The sequence below is a fragment of the Antedon mediterranea genome, chromosome 4, assembly GCF_964355755.1.
Source record: "Antedon mediterranea chromosome 4, ecAntMedi1.1, whole genome shotgun sequence".
NCBI classification, from domain to species: Eukaryota; Metazoa; Echinodermata; class Crinoidea; order Comatulida; family Antedonidae; genus Antedon; species Antedon mediterranea.
In genome coordinates this window covers 11,704,536-11,726,839 of record NC_092673.1, presented here as the reverse complement: position 1 = coordinate 11,726,839, position 22,304 = coordinate 11,704,536, and the positions used below count along the sequence as shown (strand labels likewise).

At 34.4% G+C, this 22,304-nt stretch overlaps 1 protein-coding gene and 1 long non-coding RNA gene across 5 annotated transcripts; both read left to right on the top strand.

The window, feature by feature from the left end:
• The first annotated feature begins 277 nt into the window (after nt 1-277).
• LOC140048005 (uncharacterized) lies at nt 278-1,900 on the top strand. Its single transcript, XR_011845027.1, has 3 exons — nt 278-377; nt 1,002-1,583; nt 1,745-1,900. It is a non-coding gene; the product is annotated as an uncharacterized lncRNA (long non-coding RNA).
• Nucleotides 1,901-7,316: 5,416 nt separating this feature from the next.
• Nucleotides 7,317-22,197, top strand: LOC140046643 (RNA-binding protein RO60-like). 4 transcript variants are annotated; one of them, XM_072091343.1, is made up of 6 exons: nt 7,317-7,353; nt 14,594-15,217; nt 15,453-15,670; nt 18,080-18,364; nt 19,608-19,850; nt 20,061-22,197. In XM_072091343.1, the coding sequence occupies exons 2-6, from the start codon at nt 14,638-14,640 to the stop codon at nt 20,394-20,396; spliced, it is 1,662 nt and encodes a 553-aa protein (XP_071947444.1). In that variant the 5' UTR covers nt 7,317-7,353; nt 14,594-14,637; the 3' UTR covers nt 20,397-22,197. The 4 variants fall into 4 exon arrangements, with proteins under 4 accessions (XP_071947444.1, XP_071947440.1, XP_071947441.1 ...); XM_072091339.1 differs by lacking the exon at nt 7,317-7,353 and adding an exon at nt 7,371-7,481; XM_072091340.1 differs by lacking the exon at nt 7,317-7,353 and adding an exon at nt 7,389-7,494.
• Nucleotides 22,198-22,304: the final 107 nt, after the last annotated feature.

The window sequence follows — 22,304 nt, the reverse complement described above, 5'->3', positions numbered from 1 at the left end:
CAACGCTTTATATGTCCATATCAGACAGCAACATTCAATGTTAACATAACGGATAGGTCTACATTTCACTGATGTAATCTCGAAATCATCTTTTGGATGTGTTGTAGATAAAAGTAGTAAGGAGAGAAAAATAAGAAATATAAGGTTTTTATCACTACAAATAGAAGTTGTACTTATACACAGGCTGCATAGTTGTCTTGCTGCAGAGGCGGAAGTTAATTTCCTTTATGTATTCCTATTTGATTACAGGTGCTAGTATTGGAAAGTGGTATTTTATTTCTCAGTTGACTTCAACAAACATGGTGTGGAGTAAAACTATAATAGGGATTTTATTAATTGCAATAATGACGATAGGTAATGCAGCACCATATAAACAGGTAGGCTCTTTAATTCTTCTTAGCTTATTTGACTTCCTGTGATTATTTATTGTAGCTACAAAGTACAAATGTTTTGTCCTAATTTATAAAAGAACCACAGAGGCTTGTGTATTTATTGTGCATAATGAGTAAAATGACCATGCGGAAGGGAGGGCGTCGTTACCGTAAACAAAGAGCCAACAATATCGGCATGAGTTCAAGACCAAACTGTAGGTCTAAGGTCTCGTGTACACAGCCCGTATGCACTTTAAAGAACACAGTTCAGATAAAGAGTTAAACAGCAGCGATGGACAGTTCAATTTACTATTGGCAATTCTTGGCCAAGTGGCTGAACATTTTTAAAAAGATTATTATGAATGCCTATTTCATCTCATCCCGCCAGCGGTAAATAATTATATATGAATCAATTCAGTTATGATTAATTCTATCAAATTAACCAAACGAACAGGCATTCATTTGTTATCCAAATGTTAATGCACAGTGCGAAATTAATCTTTTGAGTTTATTACTTCTCCACTGGGAGAAACATCTCACAAGATCTGTCCATTTCATTATAGGTTTTTGTACAATAAATACAACCAAGAATCAATGCATACTTACTACTACTAATTTTTTACAACTTAGGTTTTCAGAGATGTTTCGTTAAAGAAGGATAAGATATTACTGAAAGCCCTATTAAAAGCACGATCATCAAAACAGTCACATGCAGTTTCCCATGATAAGTTAGAAGACAGACGAGCAAAAGAATTACTTTCCATAAACACGTCACTACCTCAAGATGAATTAATTTCCGCAATGAAAATGAACGACCAGCAGATTTTGAGCGAAAAACTCACAAAAAAGAATTTACTCAAATTGAAATTGTCCAGTTTTGGCTGGTCCAGTTTTGACTGGTCCAGCTTTGACTGGTCCAGTTTTGACTGGTCCAGTTTTGACTGGTCCAGTTTGGATTGGTTCAGTTTTGACCGGTCCAGTTTTGACTGGTTCGACTTCGACTGGTCTCATGAAATAAATTGGTCTAGTTTCGACTGGTCCATTTCAGAATGGTCATTTGGTTGGTCTAGTAGTGACTCCCGTAGTGACCGGACGTTCAACCAGCCTGATTTCTCAGTTGACGATTCATCGACTATGAGCAAGTCGAGTTCGTTTGAACGGAATATACATCATGCAAAACAGCAGTAACAAAACAAAGTTTCAATTATCAAGGTAAATTGTTTACTTCGTAACGGTATCAAAAAGTGGGATGCCGGTGAGGCAAACCGATTGTCTATCAAGTAATTATGTTGTCAAGTCTTGTTCCTTATCGTATAATTTGTTTTATGCGTTATAACAAAACAAAGTAAAGTATTATTTTAATTGTTTTGCAGCAGGTGGCAAATTCGTGACAGCATACAGAGGTTGCATTAGTCTCCACCATAACGTGTTATGTGCATATCATCACGAGAAAATCCAACATTTAGCTGAAATTTCATATAGTGAAAATAAGGACAATTATATCATTCGAAATGATTCTGTAAATTTGTGTGTGACCTATTACATTAGGCCTATGCCTATCATAATATTGGTTATCATTGCCTTAAAACATTATACTTAAATAAATGCTGTTCGAAAATTGTATTAGATTTTTTAGGATAAATAAGGTTATCACGTGTAAGGCCCATTTACGTACACATAAACATGAAAATGAAATGAAAATAATTTCCACACGTCCAGTCAAATGACGACATAATCATAATTAGTAAGATCATTAGCGACTTTTAGATTTTCACATCGACTGATGTCGACTGCTACTCTGTTACGTCATTTTATGATATGCGCATGCGCTAGGCGACTGGCACGTCGACTGGCAAGTGTTAGTGGCATTTTGGCGTTCGGTCTAGACATGAGTACCAGTGAACGTATGACGTCCTAACACTGCAAAAGACTGTGTAGGCCTATAGGCCCACTAGCCTATGTAGCCTAAATACTGAAAATATTTACTCCAATTAAACATTGGACAAAAAATGACCGGAACCGCCATTTTTTACCCCTGACCTTGATATGCTATATTGGATGACGACTGACCGTAGAAATACAATTAATGGCTCGCAATATATATAAATTCATATTTTAGTATGATGAGTTGTGACAAAAGTGGAGGCCCTATTGAACTTGTATACAAAGCAATTCAGTGTCGCGACATTTATGTGTAGATGAAAGTTATACGGTGTTTGTATAAATACTGAAAATGTAGGCCTATATTATTATTATTGGCAAGTAGTCTTTTCTTATTCTTTTTTGGCATATTTCATATATTTTTTAAAATACAAAAAGCAAACAAAGTTGGAAACAATACACACAAAAAAAAAGCATAAAAAAATTTTCTTGAATCTTTCCAAAATTAATTTTAGATTGTAACAATGCGGTAACGTAGTTAGCAAGTATAAATAAATATTTGGACAACAAATAATAGAATTTAGCAAAGCGATATCGCCAAATCTAATAGTTCCATTTATAATTGGTTAATCGAATTTACTTGAGACCCATAAGGGGACTCACACATTGCAGGAGGAAAGTTTCGTTTTTTAAAATACATAATTTAATATGTGTGAGGTTTAAAGTACAAACACACAGGAACAGAGGATGAATGTTGCTGTAAGTGAGATGTGGCTGTAGCCCGGGCTGTAGATTTGCTTCTGATGAAGTGTCGGTAAGGTGTGTACTCCAAAAAGTGGATGTGAGGTGTGTCTGGCTCTTATGAAATTTGTATGGCACGCCAGGACGGGACATAACTATCTCAAGTTGACCTCGCTCGTGTTATGTAGACATCGCTCGTGTTGAGCCATATATGACGCCATTGACCATTCTATTTAATTATATTAAATTTGTAAATTTGGGATGGGACGTACCATCGAAAGAGATGAGTCCCCCAGTAAAATCCGGAATAAATTGAATTGAATATTCCCCTTGGAAAACTACCTCTCTCAACAACCAACACACAATGAACAACTAGAGTAACTAATCTCATGACACCTACATTTTAGTCTTTTCATTTAATTTCATTTATTTTGCTTTTTTAAATAATAATAAATTACATTTGACATGTAAGATACCGTTTAGAAATCTAGGAACACAGTTTACCAAGTTGCACCAGTCATCGAAAATCATATAAACATTTATTTTAACAGCCCCTTACTATCGATACAATTTGCCTGATTTTGTTCATTCTTTTTCTTTTCCATAGGAGCTTATGTCATGCTGTTTAATGACATTATGCATTTACTGCAAGTCCAGTAAATATATTGGTTTGACAGTTACCTACCCAGGGGTAGTTGTCCTAGGAAGTAACCTAGTTTCCCTATGAGTACGGGTAGTTGTTCTAGGAGGTAGTTGTTCTAGAAGGTAATTGTCCTATAGGGTAATTGTCCTAGGGGTAGTTGTCCTAGGGGTTAGTTGTCCTAGAGGGTAGTTGTCCTAGAAGGTAGTTGTCCTAGGGGGTAGTCCTAGAAAGTAGTTGTCCTAGGGGGTAATTGTCCTACGAGGGTAGTTGTCCGGGTGGTAGTTGTCCTAGACCCATCATATTTTATATATGGCTCTGATTGCCGCCATAAGTCAGGATGTATACAACGTTTTGTGACGCTCATACTAATCTAAGCATGGATCACCGGTAGTGTTCATGATAAATAAAATGTTATTAACTACATGCCTCCATTAAGTTAAATGTTGTTTGGATGTTTAATTGTTCGTTTCATGCAATTTTTTTTGTAAAAAAACGAATAACCAGCCGAATATGGGTAAAGCATGCATTCGCTCACCACCAGAATCATTCATCAACAACAGTCATCCTTCAAGCACAGGAACATAACACAAAAGTATGTGCAACATCAAAACAGTTCAAGACATGTACCAGTAGGCCTACATTAAAATCTCTTTACCATGCCTTCAACAAACACTACATTTAGCCAAAGTAATTGTACCTGGTCATTTTTGCGAGCACCTTCAACTTTTAATTATTGTGCGGCACAACATCTAACATCTAACGTACATGTAGCCCACTTCTTCAGACGCAACATGTCATCTATCTCTAGTTCCGAAAAACTCTTTGTTGTTGCTGTTCGGCCTTTCTTTGTGAACTAATTTAGCATGGTGGTAATAATTCTGTAGAAGTGAATGTACACTAGTTTGTTATTAACTATGTTTTATAAGATGTTTTATAATTGCAAAATATACTATACAATAATGGGACAATGGGCAGGATGGGACATGGCTGTATTTCGAAGGCAACAGAGTAGAGGAGGTTATGTCTACATACTTTATTACAGTCTTCATAATATACGTGTTGAGAAAATTTCAGCGAGAAAAAGCAAGTAATTCTTTAGTTTTTTAACAATAACTGATTTAGCGAACTACACAATTTTGGTCAGGTAAGTTTTAACCACCAACTGAAAGTCTTTAACTGGTCATTATATTCATTCAAAATTAATGTTTTTTTAGAAAGGCCCCCCCCCCCCGTCGGGGAAAGCTGGCCCCCCCGTCGGGGAGTATTGGCCATATTTGTCGGGGAGAAAAATATGATCATCAAGTGTACTACTATATATTTTAAGTAACTGCGGCATTCCATTTTTGACGTACGTACGATATACTGACAGCGAAGTAAACAGTATGATGTGGTACGCATTTGTCTGGCGGTGTCTCTTTGTACGAATCTTTCATGGCTCACTGCGGTATACGCGTCGACATATCTGGGCTGTATCATATTACATCCAGGGACCAAAATGTGTATTTTTCAGATTCCAGGCGAAAATTGAAAATTCATTTACAACTACGCATCGACGTACGTTCATACAGGGATAAAGGTACGAGTTATGTTTTCACGGTTGAGTTTACGAATTGTTTCAATTTACCAATAACCCTTGGTGTACCGCGTATATGTTCGCTGTCGATTAAAGGGGTTTGGGTGGGGGTTCGATTGGGAAAAGGAAGCGGTTGGCCCGAACCATAAAACAGGGTCTGGTCACGTTTCTTTTCGCGCATAAATCTCGATCTAGGGTAGGTGGGTGAATAGGGTGGCTAGCCACCTCCCTTAATTCTAAAGGGAAAAAAAAGATGCACCAAACCCGTGACCGTCGCTAGACGCGGATTCGACGCACTTGACTCTTTTAATTAAGAAGAGTAGGCTAGAGCTATAGTTGTGTAAATAGGCCTACATAGTGAGAGAACTATTTATGAATTCAAGAGTTTAAAAAGAAAACGCAATTTAAAATCTTCGGAAAATACCCACAACTGAGTTATTTTCAAAACACATGCACTCCCACTACCAGCATCACGTTGTCTTAGCTCGCTCCTCGTGTGAATGCTGACGTCATCACTCTCCAAAAATACACCATTTTCCGCCCTGGTCCGTGTGCAAGCGTTAGCGTGGACCTGTATATTTACACACCTGTACAGAGTAGAGTGTAATATTGTGAACTTTTTTCTCGCGTATGAATGTTTTTTATATAATGGTATGCAGTATAAACGATAAAAAAAACGATAAACATGATGTTCTTTTATTATTATTTCATAGGCATAACATAAACATGAAATGTCTTGTTCTATGTACACGGCCGAAAAAACGGCATTTTATTGATTTGTGTTATAGACACGGCGATTACGGCAATCATCATTGTATACGGTACTAAATTACATTGAGTTATTCACCCGGCTAGAGGGTATATATCTGAGGTTAACAGACCACAAAAGCACAGTCGTACACTAATCACATGCACTATCGAGGCATTTTCGGATCAAAGTTTATTATTAGTTCGTCGAAAAAGATCCGTATTAGAGTATTTAGGAAAGATTTATTTAGATTTACATTATTATGTGACATTGTTATTATATGTAATGGAAACAGTTGCTCTAGCCTATTAAACAGTGTGTAAGCATCTATTTTTCGCGCGTACGGCCCCTGTGGGGGAATTCGGCCCCCCCCGTCGGGGAATTCGGCCCCCTCGTCGGGGAAATCCTGGCGCCACCACTGGCTACAATGGAAATAAATAATTTCTGAAATAAAGAAATTGGAGACATGTTGGTACTCGCTCATGAGACAGATGATAAGAGGAGGATATAAATGTAAAGAAGCGAAGGTTACAGGGCACCAAGAGCAATCTACGGAAGATGGAATTTTCAGTCTCCTGTTTCAAATAAAGATGTTGAAAATATTGTCGGTGCAACTCCACTAAAAGACTATATACATGTTTACTACCTGAAGTAGCCTACATAGCCCATATCTGCCGAGAACCAAATAACTCATTAACAAAACGAATGCTCTTTGCACAAGCCCGAAAACCATACTATCGTGACCTTTGGATTAAATTAGGCAATCTCCTTTAGTGCGATCCTAGTCAAGTTATGAACCTATCCCAGTTAGGGAAGCCCTTCAACAGTCGGACCCAGCATATATTTGGATGCTAGAGAAGACTGCCTCTTGGATGCGACTGGCATCAGTGGGAGGAACGAAACTGTACTGTACTGGTGCAACTATAATCAGGGTACCTTGCGATCTCTCCAGGTATGTTACAATAATGGTTTAAGAATGTTGCCACAAAGGCCTCGACATTGCAGTGCCAGCCTTATGTTTACGGAATGTATAATTCCTTCTTTTTATGAATTCTTAAGAAAATCAATATAGGCCTATGGCCTGATGGGTAGACTAAATGCAAGCGAAAATGTTTTAGTCTCAACGATTATAAGCAACGTCTTATAGTTAAGTCAAGATGCTCTCCAGGTGGAATGCCATCCTGAGATGAGTAGTAGTAATTAGTCTTGTTTATTTTATTTCATGTAATTTTTACTTTCTATGGACCAGAGATTCCGAAATAAAAGATTGAATGAATGAATGAATAATATCTATTATCAAGTCTTCTTTAGTCTGTATACATCCGCCTTATGAGGGCGGGCATCAATCTCTGTTACAGATTTCTAATGTCAAAAATCGCGGATTACTCAATTACTGGTACGTACGTCGTATATAAAGGCCGCATAGTTATAATCTTCCCCCCACCCCCGACAAAATTAAAAGCACCATAAACACAACCAAAACCAACGGCTGCTGCTGGTGTACCGTTTGTAAATGCCTTCGAAGTAAGTAAAGAAAGTAAGAAATTAGGCTTTCGATTTTTTCTGATCATCCATTATTTCAATCGTAACTTGTAAGTCATGTGTGCTTAACTTAAACCGAGTTAGGTTAGGCCTCTGGAATGACAGATGATCGGGCTTATTCCAAGACGATCGGGTACAAACGCGTGTGGACATTCGGGCCCAACATAATTAGACGATCGGGTCCACGAAAACGAATTGGATTTATAATTGTTTTTTCTATGATCTGAGTTCGTGATACAAATGTAATAAACTATGTACTATGTAAAGAGTGTTCATGGTCTATACATACAAATATTAATGTTATTTTTAGGCCGCTGGAAATACATTAGGCCTAGCCTAGGCTAGCCAGCTGCCATGGAGGTATAAATAAATTTATTAAATATTTTATACCTCCATGGCCTAGCTAGGCCTACATCGTTCTCGTCAGAGGGATTTTTGTCAACGTTCATCTTTCACCACAGTATTTTAATTAAGTGAAATAAACCTTGAATGCAATAATGCTGTAGGCAGACAGGTAGCTATGCACGATCGATCGCGAAATATACGAGAGCAGCAGACCAAAAAACCTGCGGTAGACCTCGTTCTGATGCAAGGTGGATATCACGTGTGGATATGAACGAATTCGATCCAACTCGGCCCTAAACCGTCTCGGCCAAAGTCAAGTCGGCCCTAATTCAACTCGGCCCCACGTCAACTCGGCTTTACGCATAGAGATATTATAGTTCACTATAATATCTCTATGCTTTACGTCAACTCGGCCTCTAAAAACTATGGAACGCAAAAAGTGCTAATATAGTAGTTAATATTATAATGGCAGGATAAACGTCACAGAGTACGGTTGGACTAGGGCCTACATAATAGACAAAATAAAACGGAAAATTCAATATAAATTATAACACACTGGGCCTGATCGTTTTTCGTTTAATTGATAGGTAGTATTTATTTATATTGTTTGAAATAAATAAATATTTCTTCACATTTTGTATACAGGAATAACTGTCGAAGAAGACATTTTAATGAATAATATTTAAACAATATAATACTTCGGTCTACAACTGTATATATACATCAATATAAATACAATATGTATAACATTAAAATCATAACAAATCAAAGGGCAAGAATACAAATTGCATAAGCATTATGGGTATAGGTTACATGCACACACACCCAGACATTTTCAAATTGGCCTTACGGTTTTTTTGTATGACATTTTTATTTTCATTTCGTTTCTACTTCATAATTATTCAGTACACCATGGGAAGAGAGAAATTTGCTTCCATGGGGATGTGATTGTGATTTTATTGTATTAAATTATGGATTCATGGAATTTGTCATGGTGTGTGTTGTTACTATCATCGGGAATCTTGTGTCCCGTTTTGTAATATTATCTTTAATTAAACTGACAAGATGACCATATTGGTGAAGTGTCATTCTAAAAAGAATAATTTCTTCCTCACTATCATCCGATGACCATCCAGAAACGGCTGTCATTTTATTGTTTGCCCGTTGTCAAGGAATACGTCACAAAACGGAACAGGTGTGAATGTTTAAAACAGAACGGTGAACTGGCGCACGTCACGTTGAAAAAACAGAGCCGTCTTCCGTTCCACGAAACGGAACAGGTACGGACCGTGGGAATGCCCCTTTAGGTGATCAATTTTATTGAACAATACAGGGCGCGGTGGGTGTTAAAAAACAGATGAAAATGCTAAGGCTATATTATGTTGTTTAGGTTTTGCTTGACAAAATAAAAATACGCCATTTTTTCATGATGATTTCTTCAGTGTGTTTTAGATTAATTTTCCATACATAAAATGTATTCATTGGATTCTCCATTATTATCAAATCACAAAAGTAATAAAAACAATTTGAATAGCGCACAATTGCAATAGAACTTTAACATGACAGAACATTCCGAATTTGTTAACATAATCTCTTCGGTAGTTTGATTGACATCGTTATTGTACCCCGAAAAAATTAATTTGTGAAAGATTTTGTTACTGTAATATACCATTTTAATGTCACATATAGTTATTCACTTTGACCGTAACATATTGCTAATAATTTGAGAGAGAATATATACACAAAAAAAAAACAGTTTTATTTTACTGTATTAATCTAATAATATCTATATAATATATAGGCCTTCTAAGAATATTTCGATTATTTCTGGGAACATCCACGTTGTATCAAAAAATAGATCTAACAAACACATTACTGAGGGTTCTTACTGAGACTAACCAACCAACAATATAAATAAATACTAGGCGAAAAACGATCAGGCCCAGTGTGTTATAATTTACATTGAAATTTCCGTTTTATTTCGTCTATTATGTAGGCCTAACCGTACTATATCCTGCCATTGTAATAAATGAACTACTATATTAGCACTTTTTGCGTTCCATACTTTTTAGAGGCCGAGTTGACGGATGAGTTTTTGGCCGAGTTGACTTGAGGCCGAGTTGACGTAAGGCCGAGTTGACTTGGGGCCGACTTGACTTTGGCCGAGTTGACCTGCACCCGACTTAAACACACGCTCACCACCTGGACTAGAATACTTGGTTTCAGAATGAGGCTCAAAATACGGATTGATGGCGGTTCGCGACGATTAAGATACACACTTTATGTTGCGAAATCGTGCGATCACATACACAATGGTTTGTGCGTTCACGATCGACGGGAGGTGAGTCGGATTTTCATGAAAACAAAATTTGTACTTTTCTTATATTTACCCCTGTTTTTTCTTAACAATACACAAAGATGAACTTTTTGGGTGCGGGGCCAAAAATCGCGAGCGGGCGCTGATGAGAACCATGTAATGTATTTCTAGCGGCCTTAGTGAAGACCACAAGTTGATGGGCTGAGTTTGTTCAAATTCATGTAATGTAGAGCTAAAGCGTGCACATACAGATATAATCTCTTCTTTGGGACACCCTTATTCAATTCAGGGGACACTTTCCCATGGAACAAGTGGATATATTAAGAGACAGGGACACATTTAGGTGTTATTCAATGTTAAGACTATTGGTCGGGCCCAACGATTAAGACTATCGAGACCAATGCCTAAGACGGTTCAGCCCATCATAGAAATGATCGGGCCCATTTCTTTATGGGCATGATCGTCTTGTATGTTTGGCCCAATCATCCATAGCCCTGATCGTCGGTTTACCTGCTATTTCACTTTCGCACCTCAATATCTCATATTACGTAATTTCAGTTATATTGTCCATCTGAAAAAATAATTTTTTTAAATATTTTGTTGAATTCATTTTGACCAAAAATTTGATTGGAAAAAAAATTATTTACATGAGAAAATCATAATTTAAAGTAAAAATTAATGCTGTGGCTTTACGATAGGGATACTGAGAGTTGACTCCATTTTCATTACCACAAATAAATAGCACGCAAGATACTATGCAAGCAGTGCCATTGGCGCTGTGTTTTTATACATTGGTAAAGAGTTTTTTTTAGATCATTATTCTGAAAATAAATTAATTAAGAAAATATTTATTGGAGTGAATATTTATTTAACTATTCTATAGTATAAGATCAAGTATTTTTTATTCCATTTCAGTCAACCAAAAACGTGAATAATGTGGTTAAAAGATCATTATCGTCTGGTGTATATAGCTTTTGTTTACTACAAAAATCCTTGAATGAATGGCTCAATAACCTACCACTTTCAACCTAATTTTTGTAGTTGAGCCTCTTATGACCTCAAAATGTTTTTTATTCCTACACCAAGATAATATAGTTCCACATACCATGTGCTTGTTACTAAGAAAAATATTAATTTTAAGTGCTAAAAAAGAGTTTTATCATCCCGATATGAGTGTAATGTATTTGTGCTAATACATTGCACGCTTGTTTAATAAACTTTAGAACCCGTCAAGTTCTAAATCGGGACAGCCAAATCCCAAACTGTAATACTTTACATTCAAACCTCAGTGGGCGTCACGCGAACACAGACAGCAAAGAGTACACATAAACACTACAATGAGGCCTTTACGTTTAGAATATTTCATAGTAACAACCCATATACAGTACCCTGAAAAATATCCATTTTGTACATTTTTATATAATTTTTTTTAATTCTGAGGGGCTCATCATCGTAAGCTATTCAGACCTCTGTTTTTGACCGATCCCCTTGACTCGCGATTGAATAATTTAGGATTCTCGCCCTTTCATTAGTTGACGCGAATCAAATACACTGCAGAAGAATTTTCTTGCGTGTGTTTAACGTTGTCTCTCAGGACTGTCCAATTTACACAGGAAAATAATCTATTGAAATTCTTGAGATTAAATAAACACTACTTTTTAATTAATAAACATGTAATAATATTATATTTTATTGAATTTTATGTTGATATACAAAATATATTACTAAAAACCATAATTTTATGTAATTATTATATCGATAAATGACGTAGTTCATACAATTGCCGACTGATGGTGCAACTTGTTTACGCCGTTCATAGCTAAAAACTAATAATAAATTTTTTGGCTAAAAATTATAAATAATTTTCAACGATGTTTTAGACCATATATTTCAAAAACTACATACAAGTCAGATTTTCATATTTCTTTAATATAATTTTAATATTTCTATATCTTAAGGTGATATTATTGAATGAGTTGACTCTTTTAAATATCTTAGGGGTGATTTGAATTTGATCCGCAATTAAACTGGAATGATCATATAAACAAGGTATGCTCAAATGTTTAAAAACGTATTAGTTAAAATGACTACGACGCAGGTGGCATTCTCATTCATTAATGCTTGATAGCACTTTGCTAAGATATGTCATATTTTATGTAGAGATCTATAACAGTTTTAACTGCAACATCTAGAATGATATTTCCATGAAATTCTGGTCGGTGTCCATCATCATCAATTTGAAAGTCTTCTCACATATCTACTTCTTCGTTTAGGAAGGGTAAAGTTATTTCAGTCCGTTTCTCCATTTGTCACCTATATTCTCGGCAGCCTTTGCTCTTATTACTCAACCCTTCCTCTTATACTCTCTTTCAGTTTTTAAATACTTCTTTTGCTCCCTGATTCAGATTTGTTATTCTTTCTCTTTTCGTTTGATCTCTCGCTCTTTCACCTGATCACATTTTCCTTCCTCCTTCAAGAGTTGTCGATAATGCGCCATCTTTTCCTTAGGTGTTGATAGCATACAGTAATGTATAATTACTTAGCATAACTAGATAAATTCTGACATTCAGGTGAAAAGTGGGCAAATGTTACTGACTAATTAATAATCACCTATAAACAGTCACATGATGTATTAGATCAATAAGAATTAGTGTTGTTGTATTATTATTCAAATCACTATTATTTCCCTTATTGTTTTTTAAGGCGTCGCCAAAATCTACCATTCCCAGGAAGCTTGTCTTTTGTTATATATTTTGATTATTAATTATAAAGCATATTGAAATAAACTTTACTGTGAAAATGCTGGTTATAGCTTATTATACTGTATTAACATTGTCAAGAAGGTGCATGTTTCTTAAATTAAAAAAAAAATGTTGTATTTTGGAACAAAATCTCAAAGAATTTATTTATAGTTCTTTAATTCTAAAAAGAAATGACATATAAATTGGAATTCAGATGTCTGTTAGGATTTAAGTAAACCCCATATTGTTTCATTTTTTAAGTTTTATAAATATCATTATTTTAAATGGAAATATGTCTGTATATATCTCAACATTTTCACTTAAATATCCTGAAAGTACATAATATAACATTAGCTTTAGTTTGATATTAAACAGGTTAAGATTGCTAACAAGTTGAACATTGTAAAAATTTAAAAAAAATCTTGAAATGTTCATATTTTGCGTCATAGTTCATCACATTTTAAAAAGTGCACATCTATATTCTACATATAGTTAAAACTTTGTCTAATTGGAATCTGCCAAAAGTAGTTTTTAGCATCAAGCACAGTAAAAACCTTACAGTGTTCTATTGTACGCATGGAGTGGTGTGGCTGTTTTAAGGCTTTATTTAGATCATGGGGATCGATACATAATCTTATGTCATCAGTGTTTTTCTTTTTGGTTGCAACCATTGAAGAAACCCAATCGGTGGCTTCTTCTACTGGTGTTATGACACCAAGATCTGTCATTCTCTTAAACTTAGTTTTTACTTTTTCTTCTATGGGTTTGGTATTGGTATTTTAAAGGCAGTTTTCCTAATTTGCCATCAAACACTTCTGGAAACTTTGTAATCTTAGGAGCCTCAGAATTGGCTAGCTCATGTACAAAATCATCGTTGAGGTTCAGTTTCAGTGAGTCGTCAAGTCCTAGAAGGGGTAAGCAGTTTTCTTTCACTATGTAGAAACACTATTGTGTTTTATGTTTCACTAGCGACAGTTATTGGTAGGTTTATTTGTCCCATTGTATGAATAATTGTACCACCGAAAGCTCTTTGCAGCTTATTGTCCAATACCTTGTATCATGAGATATGGTAAGACAATACACTTTGCACCTGTGTCTAATTTTAAATTTACCTTATTGAGTGGGTCGATTTAAATTACTTGGTTAATTTGTTCCATTTCATAATCACACTCGTCAATTTCAGGCAATTGGCTGATTTATTGAACGTTTTTCTAACGCGAGTAGCTTGGACTGCCGATTTGCTGTTCTCCTTTGACATAGTAGATGACCAAATTTGACAAAATGACCATTCCTGTCACATTTTCTGCACCTGGCACCAAATGCCGTTTTTACTATAGATAGCCTTTTAGGCTTTCATTTAATTTGTGTTTAGTATATTGGTTTATAATTTAATATTATACACCTTTTTTACGAAACGAAAGACATTTTTGATTGATATCAAACAATGACAGTGTTTTAGGGGATTTCAGGATACCATGTTAAAGATATATTGTCCCCCAAAAATGATTTAGTTCTGTTGGTTATGTTTCCCTGCACTGCATTGTACAAGTACTGTAAAACCATGTTAATAAGCTGATATTGATAATGATACTATAACATACTGTAACACTTCTTATCACTTTATAGATTGTTATAAATATAAGCTACTTTAATGCACATGAATATTTGATTCAAACAATTTGCTTTTTCAGGTGTTTATTTCGTCATTCAAATCAATTAATTAGAGTATTGTGAAATGACGCAAGAGAGTGTGGAGCAAACACAAAAGTTGCACGATTCTCAAGTACAGAATTCGGCAGAAAGCTATGTATGGAATGTTAAAGATATTGACCGTCTTAGAAGATTTCTCTGTCTTGGATCTTCTCAAGGAACTTATTACGTACAAGAAGAAACACTTGGGGAAGAAAGTGTTACAGCTGTTGCTGATCTTGTAGCGTCTGGTAAAGGTTTGAATGTTGTTAAAGAAGTTGTGAAATACAGCGATGAGGGCAGAGTTTCAAAGCAAAACCCACTGTTAATTGTACTCGCATTATGTGCACGTTGTTCAGACTTAAAAACGAAAACTGCTGCTTATAAAGCTCTCTCAAAAGTATGTCGTATACCAACACATCTATTTAAATTTATTGACTATTGTGAACGTGTAAGTGGAGAGTCGAGCGGCTGGGGAAGAGCCCATCGACGTGCTGTTAAAGCCTGGTACCTAGACAAAGACCCTCGGAGGTTAGCTTACCTTGTAACAAAGTATAAAAAGCGAGATGGCTGGTCTCATAAAGATGTTCTTCGACTTTGTCATGTAAATCCTTCAGCCCAACAAGGTACAGTAACACCAACTTTAGTATTCCAGTAGATAGAGAGGTTTAGGGTCCTGTCTTGGGTATTAAAAGTGCTTGGCCTCAATCCGGTTGGTTCTTTCCAACTGTTCATCAAGTTGTGTTGATCACATTCTCAAACCTACTGTATGCATTGTTCTATTAATAGTAATTGTTACTCATTACTATAATATGCAGTATTTATAATAATAAACGTTAAATATTCAATTGTTTCTTTCAGGTGTTGATGCTGTATTTAAATACATATTCAAAGGAATTGCTGAAGTGAAAAAGCTTTACAATGATTGTGAGATCTCAGAAGTCAAGAAAGTTGTTGAGTTTTTAGAGGCAGTTGAGTGTGTTAGAAAATCTGAAGATGAGACACAAGTGGCAGTTCTTATTGAAGAAAACAAGCTGGTTCGAGAGCATATACCCACACAACTCCTAAAATCTGTACAGGTATAATAATAATTTGTCTTTAAATAATAGATGTGAAGTTATGTTGATCAATAAGATGAAAAGAAAAAAATTATTTCCAATTAAAAATAAATAATAAAATACTTGAAAGTGTAACGGAAAGTCACAATGTTTTCAGATTTCAAGTGGAATAAACACACTTCTCAAACTACAAGCAAATGTAATAAAATTGTTGGATTCATTATGAGACTGTATTTCCTAAATTAATTTAACTAGCCCGTACTCTGACAAATTATTTATAAAAAAAAAATTGTCAAGAATAAAACTATTTACGTCCATTGATTTTGAAGTATTACTTCCCTTGAAAGTATGCAAATTAGTAATACAACAGGTAAAGGTTGCCATATCTCTATCGGTCATTAGCGTACCTATTTTTTTTTGGTAGGGATCGATGACTCTTGCCTACTTTACCATTTGCATCTACGTCCTCTATGGCGAATAAGTAACTAGCTTTACGAATGTTGTAAAACTTGACCTACTCTATATCCATCAGATTTAATCTGTACAGATGCGTTTTACACGATTTTGCTTACCATGTTACTTTTGTATGGCTTATGACATGTGGTCATCTTACAAACATAGGTTACATACATTAAAATTACCCCCATTTTCAATAGATTTATTTTTATTAAATTTGTAGATTTTCTTATTGATGGTGGTTTGTTATCTACACCTGTTGCATGTAGAAGTGTTCAGATGACAAGTCCCATATAAATGCTTTTAATATTTCATTCCATTTTTATTTCATTTCTATGAGATGCTTCTCTATAATGATTGTAAATTTTTTCCAAATTTTCTTCTAAGTTTTTTTAAAACTATCCAAATATGTGTGCTGGGAAACTAGGCCATTAAAAAAATGTGCTCCAACTTTAGACGCAGAGTAAAACAGTTGATTTAGGAACACGATCAGTCAACGTCGCATGGAAAAAAGTTTTGAAATGTTTACAGAAATCTGCACCATTATTTAATTGTCATATCATTATCATAAATAAGCGCAGCATACAATTGTGGTACTTACCTGATTAAATGTTGAATACTGATTATCGCACATCTCTTTCTTGCTGGCGTGGGCTCATTCACTTGTTGTTTGCATGATTTTTGTTTTTAAAAAATGTAACGACACAAAATAAAATATCTTTACATGAAACTACATATAATACACATGTAACCAGTACTAATATTGTACACAATTTATAAGATGACGTCATTTGATTGGATTTTTAACAATACTATTTTTATAAAAGACAGCATACATGATTATTTTAGTTCTAGAATGAAAACTTTTCTAATTTCTTTTGTTATGTAAGAAAAATTTATGTTTATCTGTAGATAAACATAAATGTTATCGTCCTACCAACTGTAGTGTGTAGTAACCTTTAATTTACAGTAGTACTGCCCAAAACTGTATAAGCTAAAATATTAGATTAGATTGAATTTATATAAAAATAATAGCCTCTGTTTCAATTAAAGATTATTTTATGTTACATAGCCATAGTAAATACGTGAACGTGATTGGTTGAAATTGCATCACATGACTACCGCTGTGAGGATCGTAAATCATATATATCCTCACGTACGATGATATTGACTGAGTAATTTTCAAGTAATTATCGTGTCCCTGTCATTAAACAAATTCCAGCCAGTTCTCGAGTACGATGATATTGACTGTGTAATTTTCGTGTGGCAACACTCACGTTTGTCGATAAATAAACAAAAGTCATCTACTGGGACTTGAACTTCAACTTGAACACTCCATCACAAGACAACGCTTCATCCGCTACGCCACGGAACTTGCTTGAAGAAGTTAATCAATTAAACTATGCATACATAGCACCCTCATTTGTTATTAGTCCTCTCTAGATGGGATAAAAGACCGTTTGTGATTGATTAATAATAACAGTAGTAACTTGGTCTGCGCACAATGCACCGAACATCCGGTGATTCGGCCTACCTGATAATAATATTATTATTATTAATGTAGGCTTATTGGTGATCATTATTTAAACGACCTAGGCTAGTTAATATTTTATTGCCAAGGAATCATTAATTAGTAATTATCTGTATATTATTCTTCGCAAGGTAAGGTGTCTAGGCAGGCTTGTTTACATACAATACAAAAAGGAGGCCTATCCTAGCTACCCGACCCAGCAGATATTTTACTTGTTGTTGGCTATGTAATATAATCGCCTTTTATATCAGTAAAATATAAGATTTGACATCCCTCAGGAATTATATTATGTTCTCGGGGAATTATATATACAGTATATTCCCTCAAACATAATGTCATTCCCTCAGGGATGTCAAATCTTATATTTAACCTCTAAGCAGTCAGTATCTGTATTATATCGAAATGCTCAAGTTACTTTAATTAAAATGTATATTATGTATAAGGTATGGACAGCATTATTAAAGGACATGCCTATGACAGCAATGATACGTAATCTGGGAAGAATGACGGCTATTGGCATGTTTTCAGCCAATTCTGAAGAGGCATTAATTGTAATTGAGAAACTGAGGAATTTGGAATTGTTAAAAGAATCCAGACTCCATCCATTCATGGCGCTACTTGCCCTTAAAACATACAAAAGTGGAAAAGGTGAAAAGGGCAAGTTAACATGGCTACCAAATTCAAGGATTTTGGACGAATTGGAAACAGCCTTTTATCTTTCTTTTAAGGTAATCTAAAAACCTACTACAATTTAGCTGTTTTTTACAATACTGTTTGTATTTGTAACTATTTGTTTTTGAAAAATACCAAATAACATTCATTAGGCACCAGTCTATTAATATAGTATTTGTATTCAAATGTAACTTGTTTAGTATTTTTGTTACTGACAAAAATGACGTATTATTGTTAAATATTTTATAATGAAAAGTAGTGAACTAAAATAATTTTAAATTTGTAGAGTAATACTGTTAATAATTAGGCTAAAAAAATAGTTATGTTGGCATAATGCCAACAGACCCAAAAATCTAGTTTAGGTAAGCAGCCACTCAATTTTTTAATATGTTAAATCGTCTTGATTTTGGATAAAAATCTTTACTCCATGGGAAAACCAAGCCAATTCTTGATTATTTTTTTTCTTTAAAATAAATTTAAATGTCTAGGATAGAGTGTATTTTAAAGGTTGGTCGCATTACATTAACATAAGGTAGTTTTTTGCCTTACTGGGTCTAATACCTGTAAATAGCTGAAAAATGACTTGGGTATTGAAATTTGTTTACTGTTTTGTTCAAAATCTGCTTAGAGCTTTATGTTAAGAAGAATGTGACACTATATAAATAAATAGACTGACAATTACTTTTAAATCAATGGCAGTACACTATAATAGTGGTGCCGTCAAACTTGCAAACTTGCACTAAAATTAAAACATACAATTTAACAGAGATAGAACACACAGAGTAAATACAACAATGTAAAATTACATGGTAATGAAAAATAAGCACTTTATTTCACTATACAATCTGCTTATTGCAAACATCTTTCAACTTTGACCAATGACATTTCTTGAATCTTGAAAAGTATGTTTAATGTTATTTCATTAATGTGGAAATATTGCCTCACCTCAACACAGGTTTGGTGGTTTCTAGATTTAGCCGACAACACATTCAGTCACATCACTTAAAATGTACAGTACATTTTATTTTGTATAATATAAATAAGTTCAAAAGTGTTTTTGAATTTTCATACCAATTCAGCTCCCATAATTAATCTGACTTTGAATATAATCAATAATCATTGCTTCGGTTTTATGGAAATTTAGTGAAATGCATTTTGTATTGAATGAGAGTAGAGTAGTTTAATTTTCTGTAAATTTCTGGGGGTTAGATATTCGAGAATGTTTATACATGAGTGGTATATTACATCATTGATGCTCTCGTTCATTGATATTTGTACTATTTTTGTACAATTATTTAGGCAGTTGAACCCACTAAGAAGAGGTACATGCTTTCAATCGATGTCAGTGATTCAATGTCTTTTAGCGGTATCAATGGTTCAGCTAACATGACTGCTATTGAAGCTGCAGCTGCAATGATGATGGTAACAATGAAAACAGAGTTGAATTATGAAGTAATGGCATTCTCAAATGAGTTTATAGACATCAAAGATCAAGTACGATCTCATTCAAGATTAGATGAAGTCATTAAAACAATGAAGTCGGTAAGTATTTAACATTTCCCTAACTATCGGGAATCGCTACACTACTAAGTGCAAGTCACATACAGTAGGTGTAGTAGTTTCATTTCATTTCATTTATTTTGTCTTGAATATAAAAAAAACAAATAATAGAGAGTGACAGGATTTCCAAAAGTGAACTGAATCAAACTATCAAGTTTAGTTTAGTGTTCACATCTCATTGTTCTCTTAAAGATTGGTATGGGAAGCACGGATTGTGCACAACCGATGGAGTATGCGATGCTACACAACATTCCTGTAGATGTTTTCATCATTTATACAGACAGTGAAACATGTGTTGGTAATGTACATCCTTGCCAGGCTCTTCAAAACTACCGACACAAATTGTGTATGTTTAAGAATGACCCAACCCTGTTGAAAGCCAAGCTAATTGTGGTCGCAATGACATCCAATGGTTTCACGATCGCTGACCCTACTGACCCTGGGATGCTGGACATCGTCGGGTTCGATTCAAATGCTCCCACAATTATGAACGAGTTTGCTCTTGGTAATATATGCGGTGAAGATTAAAGTTTAGATACTGTTGTGTACATTTTAAATTTCTACAATGCAGTTTTATCCAGCATTTCAATTATGGCTGCAAAACAGTCTGAAGACATTTTTGTTTACAAGTATAGAATTTAGGCTAGTGCTAAAAAAGCAATATAGAAATACAAATTGACTACTATTATTGCAGATAATTCTGTACATTGTCAAACATTCTAGGAGAAGGCTAAGCTAATGCAATTTTATCAAGTTTATTACTTACATAGGTTCAATGATGTAGCCAATCAGACATGCACTCTGTGTGTAAATCGTATTGCAGAATAACGATCGCGCTAGTCTCGCTGCCCCAATTAAAAAAAAAAACACACACACGACTTGTGTATCTTGCTACACACATGTTTTGCTAAGCCTAGACTAGGCGGTAATTTGGTTGCCGAGAAGTGGTGCTTGCCGTGTTTTGCTGGCTTCTTTCTAGGCTAGGCCTAGGTGTATTCATCCAAAAAGGTAGGTGAAAATAGTTAGACCAATGCAAAAACAAATAATGCACAATTCTAAATTCGTACTCTCAATATAGTTGAACATGCACTCGGCTAGGCCTCATTTTAAATACCCTCTAGTGCACTCTGACTTGTGCATTATTTGTATATTAATACTGTAGTGCATTGTGAATGACATTTTGAAGCGAGTCTGTGATGTCAAATAAAATAAATTTTCGTATTTGGCCTGTTTAAAGCACTCTCAAATACTGTACATGTTATAAGACTCGCATTTTGTGTGCTATTGTGTGTTGTGAATGAATTTAATTTCTAAATACTGAATTACATTTAAATGACATTGTATTATAAAATGTAAAATGTACAGACTAATTGTATTTTACAAAGTTTCATGCCATCTAATTGTTTTTGTAACTGCACTATTTCAAAAATTTTCAAACTATTTCTTGCTGGCTGTTGTAGTGTTTACTGTGATGCTATTTATCATGAATTTTATGAGAATGTCATTTACCTAAATTTCGCTTCACCACAACCATGTGGCAGCAGTGGCTCGAATTTTTCATGTAAATCCAGTATGTTTATGGGGACTTATAATAATATAATGGCCTATGTAAACTAAGGGATCTCCAGGCTAATGAAAGACTGTAGTTTACAGTACAGTATATCAATAGATTAGAACATTTTTATTTTGCCAAATAATGTTACGGTGCTTTAATTTGTAATTAAATAACAATTTATGATGATGTATTTTCTTTCTATAGGTAAAGCTTGATTAGATGCAACACAAGGACATAAGCAGCAATGCAAGCAAATTGGTCAATCAAAAGCGATTGATTTAAACTGTCGCTTGTGGTTGGTAAATTTGTTTGCATTGCAGTTTACTTTATGTTTGGTCCTTGTGGTGACCAAGCTTAACAGTTGTATTGGAAATCTTGGTTTTAACATGTAGTATTTCAATAAAGATTACTTTAATGGAAAGATTATTATAATTATTGGGATATGTACATTATTTCTTAATGAACCTAGAATAACCTTATTCCACCTACATTTATAAAGAAAAACATATTTTAAATAAACACAAAGTTGTTTAGTACGCTACGGCCCTAAAATAAGTTCAAACATTGATGATAAAAAGGGATTGAAATGGCATATCTTTGGTTAATTATGAATCTCAATCAAATAAAGTTTGCATGGTGAAGAAAGTAAAATGCTTTTGATAATAGCATATCGTAATGAAACCTGTATTAAAAATACTGTAATAATACTTTAAAAATTTTTGTTAGGATTATTAATATTTTTCATTAACAATTATTAACTACTGTATAATTATTAGGAATGTTAGATGTTGCTTAGTAAAAGACATTTGTAAATATGAATAAATAAATAAATAAGTAAAAAATGTGGTTTTGGTTTTTAATATTTTTATGAAATATTTGTG